Source organism: Panulirus ornatus, chromosome 53 (assembly GCF_036320965.1).
Source record: "Panulirus ornatus isolate Po-2019 chromosome 53, ASM3632096v1, whole genome shotgun sequence".
Classification (NCBI taxonomy): domain Eukaryota; kingdom Metazoa; phylum Arthropoda; class Malacostraca; order Decapoda; family Palinuridae; genus Panulirus; species Panulirus ornatus.
The window spans coordinates 5,757,418-5,777,594 of NC_092276.1; the positions used below are offsets into that span (position 1 = coordinate 5,757,418).

Sequence of the window (20,177 nt, forward strand, 5' to 3'; positions counted from 1 at the left end):
AGACCCATCACACATCCTTCAGGCTGCTGTTAAGCAGAAGCCTGGATTTCTTGAGAAATCCAAAATGTGTTGGTCTGGTGATAGATCACTGTCACCAGCAGCGTCATGGGTCGTGTGAACAGTTACATTAGGATGCATATAAGAAATCTTGACAGTGTCAAGACAGGTGCCTGCCTGTCTGAACCGAAACGGGTTATGTGGATTGGCTTCAAACAAGCAGACAGTTGGCTGGACCAGAATGTGTCTTCTTGTAACCTTGGAACATGCCTGAGTTATGACAGATTAGTTGATATTTGTGTTACTGACCAGTTGATAAAATTTTGTTTCTGACTAGTTGATATTTTTGTATTACTGACTGGATTATATTTGTTTGTTACTCACTAGTTGATACTTGTGTGTTACAAACTAGTTGATATATATGTGTGTTCCTGTCTTATTTGATATTTGTATGTTACTGACTAACTGTATGTTAATGATGCTGATATTTGTGGCTAGTTGATATTTGTTTGTTACTGGCTAGTTGATATATGTGTGTTACTGACTAGCTGATATTTGTATGTTACTGAATAGCTGGTATTTGCATGTTGCTCATAAGCTGATATTTGTGTGTTACTGAATAGCTGATATTTGCCTTACTGACTAGTTGAAATTTGTGTGTTAATGACTAGTTGATATTTGTGTTACTGGGCAGTTCATTTGTTATCTATGTTTTACTGACTTGTTGATATCTTTGTGTTATCAACTAGTTGATATCTGTGTCTTACTGACTAGTTGGTATTTGTGTTCTACTGACTTGATATTTGTGTTATTGACTAGTTAATACTTGTGTTACTGACTAGATGATATTTGTGTTCCTGATTAGATAACAGTCTGCATGATTTCAGTGTTGATTTTCTTTATGTAAATTCAAGTCATATTATTATGTGTAACAAGTTGGACATAGTGGTATAGTGGTACAAGCATGCTGCCGCAATACACAAACAAAGGATGTTCCAAATGACAAACCTTACAAATAGAGCTTCAGAGACAACAGTTCCCTGCTAACCTTTCTTCCATGGCTTCCGTAGGACCCCAAGGAGAAGGTGATCCTGAGCCTGCAGCGAGAAGTTAGCCTTCTTCGAGAGGAGAATGCTCATCTCAAGATGCTTATTGACCTGGGTGAGACCGGTGAGTCCTTATAGTTATGACCTGGGTGAGACTGGTGAGTCCTTATAGTTATGACCTGTGTCTTGCTACTAATGTGTACACCTAGGGAGGGGTGTTTCATGCCTGTGAGACTCAACTTGTTTTGTTTGTGGTCTCCTAGGTCATCTATCTCTGGCCTCCTGGTCCTTCTTTCTGGTCTTCCTCACTGCATTTAAAGTTTATTATTATCATTATCTTATAAAGTTAAGTTGCCTTCTCTAGGGACTCCTGCTACAATCAGTAGCAGGGAAATGATAGACTCTTTTGGAGTGAGTTTTTACAAGATATTTGATATTTCAGGAGAGTCCAGAAACATCTTACATTTTATCCACTTAAGGCTTTGAATTTCCAGTAGTAGCTGTATTTACTTCATCTTTGCTTAGCTTGTTCCAAAAGTCCACATTTTGTTCCAGAAGTGCTTCCTAACCTCATTATGCACTTTTTCCTCACAACTTGCATCTGGGCCCTCTTGCTCTGAACACTTACTAACCTCAGAGGTGTCTTGTGTTTGCATCATCATAGCTTTCTATGAATTTTTATATAATCATGCTTATTATTATCTATTAGATTGAAAGCTTGTTGCCTACTGAAGTCTGGTATTACTATTCCATTCCTCTAAATACTTTCCAGCAATTGTGACTCCTCAAGTGTTGTAGTTATTGATAGTTGTAGTTATTGTGGTTGATGATAGTGGTGATTCTTACAGATACATGATATTGTGGCAGTTATCAATGTTCTGTAATGCAGTTACAGGTTGAACCTCTTTAATTTGGCAGCCTTGGGACCTGGCCATTGCTGAACCACAGAAAATGCCAGAAAACAGAACTTGACCTTTAAGGGAACCCCTACATAATGCCCGACCCCTAGACTTGCCAGCTCATTACACATACATATTGCTGTGTTATCAAAGGTAGAACAAAGCTTATAACAGGAATAATACAACCGTTAATGCTTCCAAACAAGGGTTTTATTGTTACATCAAATTACATCAGAAACACCCCCAGATGGAGATTCCTCAGTATCTTGGGCAAGGGTTTTTTGTGGCATATTATGCCAATACAGGGCAGATCCGTCAACATTATACACTTGTTTTGGGGCTAAATTTTCTGCTGTCACTAGCTGTGCAAATTCATCCTCAAACTTTGTCGTAGCATTGTGACGAGCAGTAATGTAATGATTGGCCATTGGTTGGTAGTTGACTTTGGTTGACTGTAGTTACTATTGTTGTATCATTGTTATTGTCAAGGATGCCATCCTGCGCTGCGTAAGTCCCAGCCAGGCGGCTGGCTCGTACACTCTCACCCTGTATATATTGCTGTTGGTTGTTTAATAGGAAATTTGAGTTTTTATTGATTCTTTTAATATAACCTTACACTACAAGCTTGTGTGGCAACACAATAATCTTCCATGTCAGCACTATGCTTTTCACTGGACACACCATGTTCTGAGATTCCATGTCTTCACTTTAATTTTTGTAACCATCCTTGCAGATATTCACAGTCATGGTCTAGCTTTAGTTATCTATGAAAAACTTAGGCCTGCTTGACAAGCATCTCCCCAGAAATGGTTACACCTTCATTATGTGGGAGCTTAAATCACTTTATAAGTTCACTGTCCAGTGCTGTACCTCTGGCTCCTTTCAAATTTTTCTGAAACTTTAAACTTTTCTGGCATTCATTTTCATCAAAATAATGAATATAAGAAATTAACAGGACTGTTGATTAGCTTGGCAGTAGTGTAAAACAGATCTTGGCACCTTGGTTCTGCTAATAGTGCTATCTTGGTGGCAGATTGACAAACTAATGACAGTAGATTCAGAATTGCCAGACCATGGGAGTTACAAGAACACAGAGTGCCGGATTAGAGAGATTCAACCTGTATTATTGAATTAGTAAATTGTGGTGGTTGATGCAGGATACTTTGATTGTTGTTGGTGTACAATATCAAGGTGGTTGGTGATGCTTGGATATTGTGGTGGTAGTTGCTACTGATTTTACAGGTGGTTGTTGCTTATTATTGTAGTAGCTTATGTTGGCATGATGTTGGTTATTGGTTGAAAGATGGAGAAAAATTGTCAGTACATCTCATGATGAGGTTTTCAACATATTTTAAATTCTGAAATAAATTTGGAAAAATGAAGGTAATGTTATAACTTCTCGAATCAAATCATTTCAGAACTGCAAAATAACATTATTACTGGAATGTTACTATTATTTTCATTCTTGATTTCCCCAGATAAACAGTGTTCAGGATTTATACATAGCCAATAATTAGCACATTTTTTTTTTTTTTTTTTTTTATACTTTGTCGCTGTCTCCCGCGTTTGCGAGGTAGCGCAAGGAAACAGACGAAAGAAATGGCCCAACCCCCCCCCATACACATGTATATACATACGTCCACACACGCAAATATACATACCTACACAGCTTTCCATGGCTTACCCCAGACGCTTCACATGCCTTGATTCAATCCACTGACAGCACGTCAACCCCGGTATACCACATCGCTCCAATTCACTCTATTCCTTGCCCTCCTTTCACCCTCCTGCATGTTCAGGCCCCGATCACACAAAATCTTTTTCACTCCATCTTTCCACCTCCAATTTGGTCTCCCTCTTCTCCTTGTTCCCTCCACCTCCGACACATATATCCTCTTGGTCAATCTTTCCTCACTCATCCTCTCCATGTGCCCAAACCACTTCAAAACACCCTCTTCTGCTCTCTCAACCACGCTCTTTTTATTTCCACACACCTCTCTTACCCTTACGTTACTCACTCGATCAAACCACCTCACACCACACATTGTCCTCAAACATCTCATTTCCAGCACATCCATCCTCCTGCGCACAACTCTATCCATAGCCCACGCCTCGCAACCATACAACATTGTTGGAACCACTATTCCTTCAAACATACCCATTTTTGCTTTCCGAGATAATGTTCTCGACTTCCACACATTCTTCAAGGCCCCCAGAATTTTCGCCCCCTCCCCCACCCTATGATCCACTTCCGCTTCCATGGTTCCATCCGCTGCCAGATCCACTCCAAGATATCTAAAACACTTCACTTCCTCCAGTTTTTCTCCATTCAAACTCACCTCCCAATTGACTTGACCCTCAACCCTACTGTACCTAATAACCTTGCTCTTATTCACATTTACTCTTAACTTTCTTCTTCCACACACTTTACCAAACTCGGTCACCAGCTTCTGCAGTTTCTCACATGAATCAGCCACCAGCGCTGTATCATTAGCACATATGATTGTTTATAAACTAAAGACACCAGAGGTCATTAACAAGACAAATTAGGAACATAATGAACACTGTAGAACCAAAGATGAAGTAGTTGGGAAATATGTTTTAAGACAGCTTGGATGAGGAAGTTCACAATGTGTCCAAGACTTGCATCGATAGTTTTGTTTCATATTTTTACTCTCTCAGAATGTTGTGTCACTTTAGGGTGGAAGGCTAACCTAACCCTAAACCTGTGGATGGTAAATTAAGTGGTTTTTACTCGGAGGAAAAAAAACATTTTAATAATTTTTCATTTTAGTTGAATCTGTGACCTAATGTATCAACTACCAGCTAGTTTCTTGGTGACAACTTGATGTTTTTTGTTTAGTACTGTAATGTATAACTTATAGCACAGACAGTTATTCTGGTTAGTATGGTCTGTGGACATAAACTGTTTGTCCATCAGTATAAGTCCACTTTCGTCAAATCTTCTTGTCATAAAGAATTTCAGGGTCTTTGGCGGAAACGTGATGCTTGCCATAGATTTATTTTAGTAAGTATGTTTTACTTTCCCAGCAGATACCCCTCAAAGTGTTCAACAAATTGTGAATGGACCATTAGCAGCAATAGCCAATGGTGTGGAAGTATCAAGTCAAGTGACAGATACAGGTGCGAATGCAGGTGCAGTATGCTGCAGTAACTAGTTACATGACAGTGCTAATCTGAAACAGTCCAGTAAACCCTTTATCGGGCAGGTATGCAAGGGGTACTCAATTCACACTTTCAAATGGTGAGGTTTAAGGGTCTTGCCTGCTGAAGAATCAGTTGTGGACTTTCCTCAGGCTAGTGTGTTATAGCATGAATACACACCACTCAGTTCTTGGTTACATAGTTTTTAGTTCTGGATTATGTATTTGGGTTAAATTTCTTAAAGATTTAGAAATCATTGTATGTGACAAAGCTGAAAAATTCAAAATCCTGAACAATATGCATTATTAGATAAAAAAAAAATAAATTGTGAGTTAATACAAGAGTCACTAACAGAGTAGCTGAAATGTATGGGAAGTGGACAATTTTGATTACATTAGAAAAACTGTGCTGCATCTTACTGACTGACAGTAGCTATTGTGTAGAATTTTGTTAGGAATGAATGTAGGAGTGATCTGGTATGATACCCATGCTGGCACACCATAAATGTGTAGGCATAACCTCCCCTACACCTTTGGCTCTGTCTGCCCCCTGCTTATGAACCCATTTGACCCCCTCCTTGTAGGTTTTTTGGGCCTTTCCTCCCTTTGAGCCTTATTGGTCCAGCCCACTCATAAGTTTCACTGAAATTCTATTAAAAGTTTTATTTACACCCCTTTTCTTGTAATTTTTAAATTTATCAGTACTTCCATGTGTACGCTTTATTAACTTTCCCTATGGGCCATATTGCTCTCCACCTAATATCCTTATTACTTCTCTCTCTTCCTTTCCCATATTTCAGTGAGTTTCCCTTCTTATTCCATACCCTATATGGGGATTTTATTAATCCAGTCTGTTATCTTTTTCAGCAGGACCACAGCTGATGTCCCGCCAGGGATCCTTTGTCATAGACAATGAGAAGTTAGAAACTCTAGACAACCGTGAGCTGGTAAAACTTGTCCAGCGATACATGGCAGAGTATGATAATGTCAGGAAGGAGAACAAGGACCTGCAGGTAAGTTGTCTTGGCTTCTTTGCTGCATAGGCAAGTGGATAGCCATCAAGTAGATTTGTAGATGGAGGGGGAACTGCTAGTAAGATACCTGGATAGGACAGCTATTCATGAGGTCTCTAAAGCTGTGTAGATTTAAAAGCAGCTATCATGTTATCATTTTTTTACTCATTTCATTGAAGAGAAATGGTTTTCAAATGTGTTCTACTGACAATGACAACTGTATTAGTAGTAGTTATAAAACTGTTTTGAGGTAAGAAGTGATAACTATGGGTGCAGTTTAAAGACTTTTACAGTAAGTGACAACATTATGAGTTTTAAAATTGTTCTGCAAACGTTGACAACCGTATGAGTAATAGTTTCAAAACTGTTCTCCTGCAGAAAGTGACAACTGCATTGGTGCGAGACCAGGAGCTCGTGTGTAAGGAAAATGAGCGACTTCTTAGGAAACTGGAAGATGTCAACAGGTACTTATAATTTCATCTTTGTGACTATAAGAGAACTCAAGTTCTAGCTTAGCTGATACATTTTTGTCCTGTCAGATGGTGCAGTTCAAAGATTCAGAAAAAAAAAGCAGAAACCATTCTTAGACATGCATATCTTAGTGCTTGTATCATCTTCACGTCTGTTGATTTTTGAAGCAGTTTAGGCTTGGGAACTCTTTATTAGTTGTTGAACTGCTCTAGTTGACTGTATGATGATGTAATTCCCACTTAGAGAAAGAGAGAGTTCTCTGCATCTGCAGTATGGTTGTTGAGTTTTGGAATTTCTTTGATCTTTGCCTATAGTTGAGAAATGGTTTTTGGTTTACTTCTACGAAGATGAAGAGCTAAGTTGATACTATCAGCATCCATGTCAGTGTCTGCATATGGACCCATAGCTTGGTTATATTTTATATCTGCAATATGTTTTCAGCCACTGTTTGATATACAGTCATGTATAACTTCTAATACAGATGCATATTGATAAGCACTTCAGCATTTCATGTAAAGTAGGCCACCCTGACCTCAATTTTACACCTCAGGGATGAACTCCATAATCAGTGAATACCAACAGACAGAGCCATGTAGGCAGCTGAGACCTAATGACCATATAGCAACCCTTCATGATCTATTATGTCATGACAAAGTGCCATTGATCTGCCAATGAGCCAGAAGCTTCATTCCTGCAAGATCTGTTTCAGTGTTTCAATGCAAACATACTGAAGTAGCAAGTGGGGATTCACAACATTACCTTTACTTCAGGACATAAAAGATGTTAGATCTGTATGTTCATTTTGATTCCATGTCACCATACAGTTTTTATTTTCTTTTTTTTTTAAAACTCCATGACATATAATATGCACATGCTTAGGTAGACTAGCCAGGTGATCAGTTCACTATGCTGGTGCAGTGGTCTACCCTACTTTGTTCTAATTCTATGTTCTGTTTTTTATGTTAGTTTATGCACTGCAAAGTATTTGCCATTTGTTTTGTTCTGGAAGTTTAGTTTGGCTCTCAAGGTTTTCGCATTGTGGCAGCAACCATAAACTTATGTTTTGTTGTTGCATCAACTCCTCTAATGTTATGTTTTTTATGTTCGAGGCTCCAGTCAAGGACAAAAGTAGACATCAAGGCCAGGCTTTGATTGAAATATATAAAGGTTAATAAAAGGGAAAAGGAAGAGATGAGGAAAAATATTTACAAGTTTTGGAGGAAGAAAAAATCTGTCTTTTAAAAAGTGCCAGGTAATCATTATTGGGAAAGATTTGAGAGTGAAGAGAATTCCAATAGTTATCAAAACGGATCACTCTTACAGCCACACAGGACTCATGTGATGCAGCAATGTGCTGAGCATTGTGTGGTTTAACTAGTGGTGGGGGCTTTTTTTTTTCTATAAAAAACTCTGCTCCTTGTATCTTTAGGATCAGGAAGGAAGTTTTGGCAAAGCTCATGCAATGTTTAGATTTATAACAGGTCTGACATTGGTCTGTTGATGTGTTATGATCTCAAACATAGACGTAGAAAAACAAACCATGGTCAGGCATTTTGTAGATGACAGTAGAGACAGTAAATTATGAAGTTTAGGAGTGAACAAAGAGACAGTGCAGAAAGACCTTGATATAATTTCTGAATGGGTGAAAGCAAATCTGATGGACTTTAAGGAAGGAAAATTTGAGTAAAACCATGGAATGGTCAATAATGTTTTCGCAACATGATATGAAAGCCCAGCAGCTTACAGAATAGAAAACAAATTAAACATCAAAGATATAGTACTGTAATAAATAAGAAATTTGAATTCAAAGAATACTTTGATAAGTAAGTACAAGTATCATTGATCCAATTGATGAGGTAAATAATAGTGAGAACTTTCAGTTCCTTGTATACATAGGCAAAATTGTATAGTGTGGATTTGGCAGTGAATGGAACCATGGAAGCAGAAGAGAGTCACAGGGTGGGGGAGGGGGCGAAGGTTCTGGGAGCGTTGAAGAATGTGTAGAAGGTGAGAACATTATCTCATAGAGCAAAAAAAAGGCTTTCATCTTCCGCAAAGCTTTTACTACCTCTTCTCTGTTTACCAAATCATTTTCCCTAACCCTCGCACTTTGCACACCACCTCGACCAAAACACCCTATATCTGCCACTCTATCATCAAACACATTCAACATATATATATATATATATATATATATATATATATATATATATATATATATATATATATATATATATATATATTTTTTTTTTTTTTCATACTATTCGCCATTTCCCGCGATAGCGAGGTAGCGTTGAGAACAGAGGACTGGGCCTTTGAGGGAATATCCTCACCTGGCCCTCTTCTCCGTTCCTTCTTTTGGGGAAAAAAAAAAAACGAGAGGGGAGGATTTCCAGCCCCCCGCTCCCTTCCCTTTTAGTCGCCTTCTACGACACGCAGGGAATACGTGGGAAGTATTCTTTCTCCCCTATCCCCAGGGAAAATATATATATACATATATATATATATATATATATATATATATATATTTATTTTTTTATTTTTTTTATTATACTTTGTCGCTGTCTCCCGCGTTTGCGAGGTAGCGCAAGGAAACAGACGAAAGAAATGGCCCAACCCCCCCCATACACATGTATATACATACGTCCACACACGCAAATATACACACCTACACAGCTTTCCATGGTTTACCCCAGACGCTTCACATGCCTTGATTCAATCCACTGACAGCACGTCAACCCCAGTATACCACATCGCTCCAATTTACTCTATTCCTTGCCCTCCTTTCACCCTCCTGCATGTTCAGGCCCCGATCACACAAAATCTTTTTCACTCCATCTTTCCACCTCCAATTTGGTCTCCCTCTTCTCCTCGTTCCCTCCACCTCCGACACATATATCCTCTTGGTCAATCTTTCCTCGCTCATTCTCTCCATGTGCCCAAACCACTTCAAAACACCCTCTTCTGCTCTCTCAACCACGCTCTTTTTATTTCCACACATCTCTCTTACCCTTACGTTACTCACTCGATCAAACCACCTCACACCACACATTGTCCTCAAACATCTCATTTCCAGCACATCCATCCTCCTGCGCACAACTCTATCCATAGCCCACGCCTCGCAACCATACAACATTGTTGGAACCACTATTCCTTCAAACATACCCATTTTTGCTTTCCGAGATAATGTTCTCGACTTCCACACATTTTTCAAGGCTCCCAGAATTTTCGCCCCCTCCCCCACCCTATGATCCACTTCCGCTTCCATGTTTCCATCCGCTGCCAGATCCACTCCCAGATATCTAAAACACTTCACTTCCTCCAGTTTTTCTCCATTCAAACTCACCTCCCAATTGACTTGACCCTCAACCCTACTGTACATAATAACCGTGCTCTTTTTCACATTTACTCTTAACTTTCTTCTTCCACACACTTTACCAAACTCAGTCACCAGCTTCTGCAGTTTCTCACATGAATCAGCCACCAGCGCTGTATCATCAGCGAACAACAACTGACTCACTTCCCAAGCTCTCTCATCCCCAACAGACTTCATACTTGCCCCTCTTTCCAAAACTCTTGCATTTACCTCCCTAACAACCCCATCCATAAACAAATTAAACAACCATGGAGACATCACACACCCCTGCCGCAGACCTACATTCACTGAGAACCAGTCACTTTCCTCTCTTCCTACACGTACACATGCCTTACATCCTCGATAAAAACTTTTCACTGTTTCTAACAACTTTCCTCCCACACCATATATATGTATATATATATATATATATATATATATATATATATATATATATATATATATTTGCTTTGTCGCTGTCTCCCGCGTTTGCGAGGTAGCGCAAGGAAACAGACGAAAGAAATGGCCCAACCCACCCCCATACACATGTATATACATACGTCCATTCACGCAAATATACATACCTACACAGCTTTCCATGGTTCACCCCAGACACTTCACATGCCCTGATTCAATCCACTGACAGCACGTCAACCCCGGTATACCACATCGATCCAATTCACTCTATTCCTTGCCCTCCTTTCACCCTCCTGCATGTTCAGGCCCCGATCACACAAAATCTTTTTCACTCCATCTTTCCACCTCCAATTTGGTCTCCCACTTCTCGTTCCCTCCACCTCCAACACATATATCTTCTTGGTCAATCTTTCCTCTCTCACATATATATATATATATATATATATATTCTTTCTTTCTTTCATACTATTCGCCATTTCCCACATTAGCGAGGTTGTGTAAGAACAAAGGACTGGACCTTTCAGGGAATATCCTCAAATGGCCCCCTTCTCTGTCCCTTCTTTTGGAAAATCAAAAAAAACGAGAGGGGAGGATTTCCAGCCCCCCACTCCCTTCCCTTTTAGTCGCCTTCTACGACACGCAGGGAATACGTGGGAAGTATTCTTTCTCCCCTATCCCCAGGGATTTTTTTTTTTTTGCCTTGTCGCCGTCTCCCGCGCTCACGAGGCAGCGCAAGGAAACAGACGAAAGAAACGGCCCAACCCACCCCCATACACATGTATATACATACGTCCACACACGCAAAATATACATACCTACACAGCTTTCCATGGTTTACCCCAGACGCTTCACATGCCCCGCTTTAATCCACTGACAGCACGTCAACCCCGGTATACCACATCACTCCAATTCACTCTATTCCTTGCCCTCCTTTCACCCTCCTGCATGTTCAGGCCCCGATCACACAAAATCTTTTTCACTCCATCTTTCCACCTCCAATTTGGTCTCCCTCTTCTCCTCATTCCCTCCACCTCCGACACATATATCCTCTTGGTCAATCTTTCCTCACTCATTCTCTCCATGTGCCCAAACCATTTCAAAACACCCTCTTCTGCTCTCTCAACCATGCTCATTTTATTTCCACACATCTCTCTTACCCTTACAGTAACGTTACTTACTCGATCAAACCACCTCACACCACACATTGTCCTCAAACATCTCATTTCCAGCACATCCATCCTCCTGCGCACAACTCTATCCATAGCCCACGCCTCGCAACCATACAACATTGTTGGAACCACTATTCCTTCAAACATACTCATTTTTGCTTTCCGAGATAATGTTCTCGACTTCCACACATTCTTCAAGGCTCCCAGAATTTTCGCCCCCTCCCCCACCCTATGATCCACTTCCACTTCCATAGTTCCATCCGCTGCCAGATCCACTCCCAGATATCTAAAACACTTCACTTCCTCCAGTTTTTCTCCATTCAAACTCACCTCCCAATTGACTTGACCCTCAACCCTACTGTACCTAATAACCTTGCTCTTATTCACATTTACTCTTAACTTTCTTCTTTCACACACTTTACCAAACTCAGTCACCAGCTTCTGCAGTTTCTCACATGAATCAGCCACCAGCGCTGTATCATCAGCGAACAACAACTGACTCACTTCCCAAGCTCTCTCATCCCCAACAGACTTCATACTTGCCCCTCTTTCCAAAACTCTTGCATTCACCTCCCTAACAACCCCATCCATAAACAAATTAAACAACCATGGAGACATCACACACCCCTGCCGCAAACCTACATTCACTGAGAACCAATCACTTTCCTCTCTTCCTACACGTACACATGCCTTACATCCTCGATAAAACTTTTCACTGCTTCTAACAACTTGCCTCCCACACCATATATTCTTAATACCTTCCACAGAGCATCTCTATCAACTCTATCATATGCCTTCTCCAGATCCATAAATGCTACATACAAATCCATTTGCTTTTCTAAGTATTTCTCACATACATTCTTCAAAGCAAACACCTGATCCACACATCCTCTACCACTTCTGAAACCACAATGCTCTTCCCCAATCTGATGCTCTGTACATGCTTTCACCCTCTCAATCAATACCCTCCCATATAATTTACCAGGAATACTCAACAAACTTATACCTCTGTAATTTGAGCGCTCACTCTTATCCCCTTTGCCTTTGTACAATGGTACTATGCACGCATTCCGCCAATCCTCAGGCACCTCACCGTGAGCCATACATACATTAAATAACCTTACCAACCAGTCAACAATACAGTCACCCCCTTTTTTAATAAATTCCACTGCAATACCATCCAAACCTGCTGCCTTGCCGGCTTTCATCTTCCGCAAAGCTTTTACTACCTCTTCTCTGTTTACTAAATCATTTTCCGTAACCCTCTCACTTTGCACACCACCTCGACCAAAACACCCTATATCTGCCACTCTATCATCAAACACATTCAACAAACCTTCAAAATACTCACTCCATCTCCTTCTCACATCACCACTACTTGTTATCACCTCCCCATTTGCGCCCTTCACTGAAGTTCCCATTTGCTCCCTTGTCTTACGCACTTTATTTACCTCCTTCCAGAACATCTTTTTATTCTCCCTAAAATTTAATGATATATATATATATATATTCCTCGCGTGTCGTAGAAAGCGACTAGAGGGGACGGGAGCGGGGGGCCGGAAATCCTCCCCTCCTTGTATTAACTTTCTAAAATGGGAAACAGAAGAAGGAGTCACACGGGGAGTGATCATCCTCCTCGAAGGCTCAGAGTGGGGTGCCTAAATGTGTGTGGATGTAACCAAGATGTGAAAAAAGGAGAGATAGGTAGTATGTTTGAGGAAAGGAACCTGAATGTTTTGGCTCTGAGTGAAACGAAGCTCAAGGGTAAAGGGGAAGAGTGGTTTGGAAATGTCTGGGGAGTGAAGTCAGGGGTTAGTGAGAGGACAAGAGCAAGGGAAGGAGTAGCAATACTCCTGAAACAGGAGTTGTGGGAGTATGTGATAGAATGTAAGAAAGTAAATTCTCGATTAATATGGGTAAAATTGAAAGTTGATGGAGAGAGGTGGGTGATTATTGGTGCATATGCACCTGGGCATGAGAAGAAAGATCATGAGAGGCAAGTGTTTTGGGAGCAGCTGAATGAGTGTGTTAGCGGTTTTGATGCACGAGACCGGGTTATAGTGATGGGTGATTTGAATGCAAAGGTGAGTAATGTGGCAGTTGAGGGAATAATTGGTATGCATGGGGTGTTCAGTGTTGTAAATGGAAATGGTGAAGAGCTTGTAGATTTATGTGCTGAAAAAGGACTGATGATTGGGAATACCTGGTTTAAAAAGCGAGATATACATAAGTATACTTATGTAAGTAGGAGAGATGGCCAGAGAGCGTTATTGGATTACGTGTTAATTGACAAGCGTGCGAAAGAGAGACTTTTGGATGTTAATGTGCTGAGAGGTGCAACTGGAGGGATGTCTGATCATTATCTTGTGGAGGCTAAGGTGAAGATTAGTATGGGTTTTCAGAAAAGAGGAGTGAATGTTGGGGTGAAGAAGGTGGTGAGAGTAAGTGAGCTTGGGAAGGAGACCTGTGTGGGGAAGTACCAGGAGAGACTGTGTACAGAATGGAAAAAGGTGAGAACAATGGAAGTAAGGGGAGTGGGGGAGGAATGGGATGTATTTAGGGAATCAGTGATGGATTGCGCAAAAGATGCTTGTGGCATGAGAAGATTGGGAGGTGGGCTGTTTAGAAAGGGTAGTGAGTGGTGGGATGAAGAAGTAAGAGTATCAGTGAAAGAGAAGAGAGAGGCATTTGGACGATTTTTGCAGGGAAAAAATGCAATTGAGTGGGAGAAGTATAAAAGAAAGAGACAGGAGGTCAAGAGAAAGGTGCAAGAGGTGAAAAAAAGGGCAAATGAGAGTTGGGGTGAGAGACTATCAGTAAATTTTAGGGAGAATAAAAAGATGTTCTGGAAGGAGGTAAATAGGGTGCGTAAGACAAGGGAGCAAATGGGAACTTCAGTGAAGGGCGTAAATGGGGAGGTGATAACAAGTAGCGGTGATGTGAGAAGGAGATGGAATGAGTATTTTGAAGGTTTGTTGAATGTGTCTGATGACAGAGTGGCAGATATAGGGTGTTTTGGTCGAGGTGGTGTGCAAAGTGAGAGGGTTAGGGAAAATGATTTGGTAAACAGAGAAGAGGTAGTAAAAGCTTTGCGGAAGATGAAAGCCGGCAAGGCAGCAGGTTTGGATGGTATTGCAGTGGAATTTATTAAAAAAGGGGGTGACTGTATTGTTGACTGGTTGGTAAGGTTATTTAATGTATGTATGACTCATGGTGAGGTGCCTGAGGATTGGCGGAATGCGTGCATAGTGCCATTGTACAAAGGCAAAGGGGATAAGAGTGAGTGCTCAAATTACAGAGGTATAAGTTTGTTGAGTATTCCTGGTAAATTATATGGGAGGGTATTGATTGAGAGGGTGAAGGCATATACAGAGCATCAGATTGGGGAAGAGCAGTGCGGTTTCAGAAGTGGTAGAGGATGTGTGGATCAGGTGTTTGCTTTGAAGAATGTATGTGAGAAATACTTAGAAAAGCAAATGGATTAGTATGTAGCATTTATGGATCTGGAGAAGGCATATGATAGAGTTGATAGAGATGCTCTGTGGAAGGTATTAAGAATATATGGTGTGGGAGGCAAGTTGTTAGAAGCAGTGAAAAGTTTTTATCGAGGATGTAAGGCATGTGTACGTGTAGGAAGAGAGGAAAGTGATTGGTTCTCAGTGAATGTAGGTTTGCGGCAGGGGTGTGTGATGTCTCCATGGTTGTTTAATTTGTTTATGGATGGGGTTGTTAGGGAGGTAAATGCAAGAGTCCTGGAAAGAGGGGCAAGTATGAAGTCTGTTGGGGATGAGAGAGCTTGGGAAGTGAGTCAGTTGTTGTTCGCTGATGATACAGCGCTGGTGGCTGATTCATGTGAGAAACTGCAGAAGCTGGTGACTGAGTTTGGTAAAGTGTGTGGAAGAAGAAAGTTAAGAGTAAATGTGAATAAGAGCAAGGTTATTAGGTACAGTAGGGGTGAGGGTCAAGTCAATTGGGAGGTGAGTTTGAATGGAGAAAAACTGGAGGAAGTGAAGTGTTTTAGATATCTGGGAGTGGATCTGTCAGCGGATGGAACCATGGAAGCGGAAGTGGATCATAGGGTGGGGGAGGGGGCGAAAATTTTGGGAGCCTTGAAAAATGTGTGGAAGTCGAGAACATTATCTCGGAAAGCAAAAATGGGTATGTTTGAAGGAATAGTGGTTCCAACAATGTTGTATGGTTGCGAGGCGTGGGCTATGGATAGAGATGTGCGCAGGAGGATGGATGTGCTGGAAATGAGATGTTTGAGGAAAATGTGTGGTGTGAGGTGGTTTGATCGAGTAAGTAACGTAAGGGTAAGAGAGATGTGTGGAAATAAAAAGAGCGTGGTTGAGAGAGCAGAAGAGGGTGTTTTGAAATGGTTTGGGCACATGGAGAGAATGAGTGAGGAAAGATTGACCAAGAGGATATATGTGTCGGAGGTGGAGGGAACGAGGAGAAGAGGGAGACCAAATTGGAGGTGGAAAGATGGAGTGAAAAAGATTTTGTGTGATCGGGGCCTGAACATGCAGGAGGGTGAAAGGAGGGCAAGGAATAGAGTGAATTGGAGCGATGTGGTATACAGGGGTTGACGTGCTGTCAGTGGATTGAATCAAGGCATGTGAAGCGTGTGGGGTAAACCATGGAAAGCTGTGTAGGTATGTATATTTGCGTGTGTGGACGTGTGTATGTACATGTGTATGGGGGGGGGGTTGGGCCATATATATATATATATATATATATTTATTTATTTATTTATTTATTTTGCTTTATCTCTTCTCCCGCGTTGCGAGGTAACGCAAGGAAACAGACGAAAGAAATGGCCCAACCCACCCCCATAGACAATGTATACACACACACACGTCCACACACGCAAATATACATACCTATACATCTCAATGTACACATATATATACATACACAGACACATACATATATACCCATGCACACAATTCACACTGTCTGCCCCCATTCACTCCCATCGCCACCTCGCCACACATGGAATACCATCCCCCTCCCCCCTCATGTGTGCGAGGTAGCACTAGGAAAAGACAACAAAGGCCCCATTCGTTCACACTCAGTCTCTAGCTGCCACGCAAGAATGCCCGAAACCACAGCTCCCTTTCCACATCCAGGCCCCACACAACTTTCCATGGTTTACCCCAGACGCTTCACATGCCCTGATTGAATCCACTGACAGCACGTCAACTCTGGTATACCACATCAATCCAATTCACTCTATTCCTTGCCCTCCTTTCACCCTCCTGCATGTTCAGGCCCCGATCACACAAAATCTTTTTCACTCCATCTTTCCACCTCCAATTTGGTCTCCCACTTCTCCTCGTTCCCTCCACCTCCGACACATATATCCTCTTGGTCAATCTTTCCTCACTCATTCTCTCCATGTGCCCAAACCATTTCAAAACACCCTCTTCTGCTCTCTCAACCATGCTCTTTTTATTTCCACACATCTCTCTTACCTTTACATTACTTACTCGATCAAACCACCTCACACCACACATTGTCCTCAAACATCTCATTTCCAGCACATCCACCCTCCTGCGCACAACTCTATCCATAGCCCACGCCTCGCAACCATACAACATTGTTGGAACCACTATTCCTTCAAACAAACCCATTTATTTTTTTTTTTTTATTCTTTGTCGCTGTCTCCCGCGTTTGCGAGGTAGCGCAAGGAAACAGACGAAAGAAATGGCCCAACCCCCCCCCATACACATGTATATACATACGTCCACACACGCAAATATACATACCTACACAGCTTTCCATGGTTTACCCCAGACGCTTCACATGCCTTGATTCAATCCACTGACAGCACGTCAACCACGGTATACCACATCGCTCCAATTCACTCTATTCCTTGCCCTCCTTTCACCCTCCTGCATGTTCAGGCCCCGATCACACAAAATCTTTTTCACTCCATCTTTCCACCTCCAATTTGGTCTCCCTCTTCTCCTCGTTCCCTCCACCTCCGACACATATATCCTCTTGGTCAATCTTTCCTCACTCATTCTCTCCATGTGCCCAAACCACTTCAAAACACCCTCTTCTGCTCTCTCAACCACGCTCTTTTTATTTCCACACATCTCTCTTACCCTTACGTTACTCACTCGATCAAACCACCTCACACCACACATTGTCCTCAAACATCTCATTTCCAGCACATCCATCCTCCTGCGCACAACTCTATCCATAGCCCACGCCTCGCAACCATACAACATTGTTGGAACCACTATTCCTTCAAACATACCCATTTTTGCTTTCCGAGATAATGTTCTCGACTTCCACACATTCTTCAAGGCCCCCAGAATTTTCGCCCCCTCCCCCACCCTATGATCCACTTCTGCTTCCATGGTTCCATCCGCTGCCAGATCCACTCCCAGATATCTAAAACACTTCATTTCCTCCAGTTTTTCTCCATTCAAACTCACCTCCCAATTGACTTGACCCTCAACCCTACTGTACCTAATAACCTTGCTCTTATTCACATTTACTCTTAACTTTCTTCTTCCACACACTTTACCAAACTCAGTCACCAGCTTCTGCAGTTTCTCACATGAATCAGCCACCAGCGCTGTATCATATATATATATATATATATATATATATATATATATATATATATATATATATATATGGGGAGGTGATAACAAGTAGTGGTGATGTGAGAAGGAGATGGAGTGAGTATTTTGAAGGTTTGTTGAATGTGTTTGATGATAGAGTGGCAGATATAGGGTGTTTTGGTCGAGGTGGTGTGCAAAGTGAGAGGGTTAGGGAAAATGATTTGGTAAACAGAGAAGAGGTAGTAAAAGCTTTGCGGAAGATGAAAGCCGGCAAGGCAGCAGGTTTGGATTGTATTGTAGTGGAATTTATTAAAAAAGGGGGTGACTGTATTGTTGACTGGTAGGTAAGGTTATTTAATGTATGTATGACTCATGGTGAAGTGCCTGAGGATTGGTGGAATGCGTGCATAGTGCCATTGTACAAAGGCAAAGGGGATAAGAGTGAGTGCTCAAATTACAGAGGTATAAGTTTGTTGAGTATTCCTGGTAAATTATATGGGAGGGTATTGATTGAGAGGGTGAAGGCATGTACAGAGCATCAGATTGGGGAAGAGCAGAAGTGGTAGAGGATGTGTGGATCAGGTGTTTGCTTTGAAGAATGTATGTGAGAAATACCTAGAAAAGCAAATGGATTTGTATGTAGCATTTATGGATCTGGAGAAGGCATATGATAGATTTAATAGAGATGCTCTGTGGAAGGTATTAAGAATATATGGTGTGGGAAGCAAGTTGTCAGAAGCAGTGAAAAGTTTTTATCGAAGATGTAAGGCATGTGTATGTGTAGGAAGAGAGGAAAGTGATTGGGTCTCAGTGAATGTAGGTTTGCGGCAGGGGTGTGTGATGTCTCCATGGTTGTTTAATTTGTTTATGGATGGGGTTGTTAGGGAGGTGAATGCAAGAATCTTGGAAAGAGGGGCAAGTATGAAGTCTGTTGTGGATGAGAGAGCTTGGGAAGTGAGTCAGTTGTTGTTCGCTGATGATACAGCGCTGGTGGCTGATTCATGTGAGAAACTGCAGAAGCTGGTGACTGAGTTTGGTAAAGTGTGTGAAAGAAGAAAGTTAAGAGTAAATGTGAATAAGAGCAAGGTTATTAGGTACAGTAGGGTTGAGGGTCAAGTCAATTGGGAGGTGAGTTTGAATGGAGAAAAACTGGAGGAAGTAAAGTGTTTTAGATATCTGGGAGTGGATCTGACAGTGGATGGAACCATGGAAGCGGAAGTGGATCGGATCATAGGGTGGGGGAGGGGGCGAAAATCCTGTGAGCCTTGAAGAATGTGTGGAAGTCGAGAACATTATCTCGGAAACAAAAATGGGTATGTTTGAAGGAATAGTGGTTCCAACAATATTGTATGGTTGCGAGGCGTGGGCTATGGATAGAGTTGTGCGCAGGAGGGTGGATGTGCTGGAAATGAGATGTTTGAGGACAATGTGTGGTGTGAGATGGTTTGATCGAGTAAGTAATGTAAGGGTAAGAGAGATGTGTGGAAATAAAAAGAGCGTGGTTGAGAGAGCAGAAGAGGGTGTTTTGAAATGGTTTGGGCACATAGAGAGAATGAGTGAGGAAAGATTGACCAAGAGGATATATGTGTTGGAGGTGGAGGGAACGAGGAGAAGAGGGAGACCAAATTGGAGGTGGAAAGATGGAGTGAAAAAGATTTTGTGTGATCGGGGCCTGAACATGCAGGAGGGTGAAAGGCGGGCAAGGAATAGAGTGAATTGGATCGATGTGGTATACCGGGGTTGATGTGCTGTCAGTGGATTGAATCAGGGCATGTGAAGCGTCTGGGGTAAACCATGGAAAGTTGTGTGGGGCCTGGATGTGGAAAGGGAGCTGTGGTTTCAGGCATTATTGCATGACAGCTAGAGACTGAGTGTGAACGAATGGGGCCTTTGTTGTCTTTTCCTAGCGATACCTCGCACACATGAGGGGGGAGAGGGATGGTATTCCATGTGTGGCGAGGTGGCGATGGGAATGAATAAAGGCAGACTGTGTGAATTGTGTGCATGGGTATATATGTATGTGTCTGTGTGTGTATATATATGTGTACATTGAGATGTATAGGTA

General features: G+C 41.6%; 1 protein-coding gene across 1 annotated transcript in view; it reads left to right on the forward strand.

The window, feature by feature from the left end:
• The window catches only part of LOC139765197 (chromosome-associated kinesin KIF4-like), a 102,900-nt gene that overhangs the window by 55,624 nt on the left and 27,099 nt on the right, over positions 1-20,177 (forward strand). Inside the window, exons 13-16 of the mRNA XM_071692485.1 lie at positions 1,068-1,167; positions 4,994-5,098; positions 5,974-6,119; positions 6,498-6,583. Coding sequence (XP_071548586.1) covers positions 1,068-1,167; positions 4,994-5,098; positions 5,974-6,119; positions 6,498-6,583 — 437 coding nt within the window. The remainder of the gene's footprint in view (positions 1-1,067; positions 1,168-4,993; positions 5,099-5,973; positions 6,120-6,497; positions 6,584-20,177) is intronic.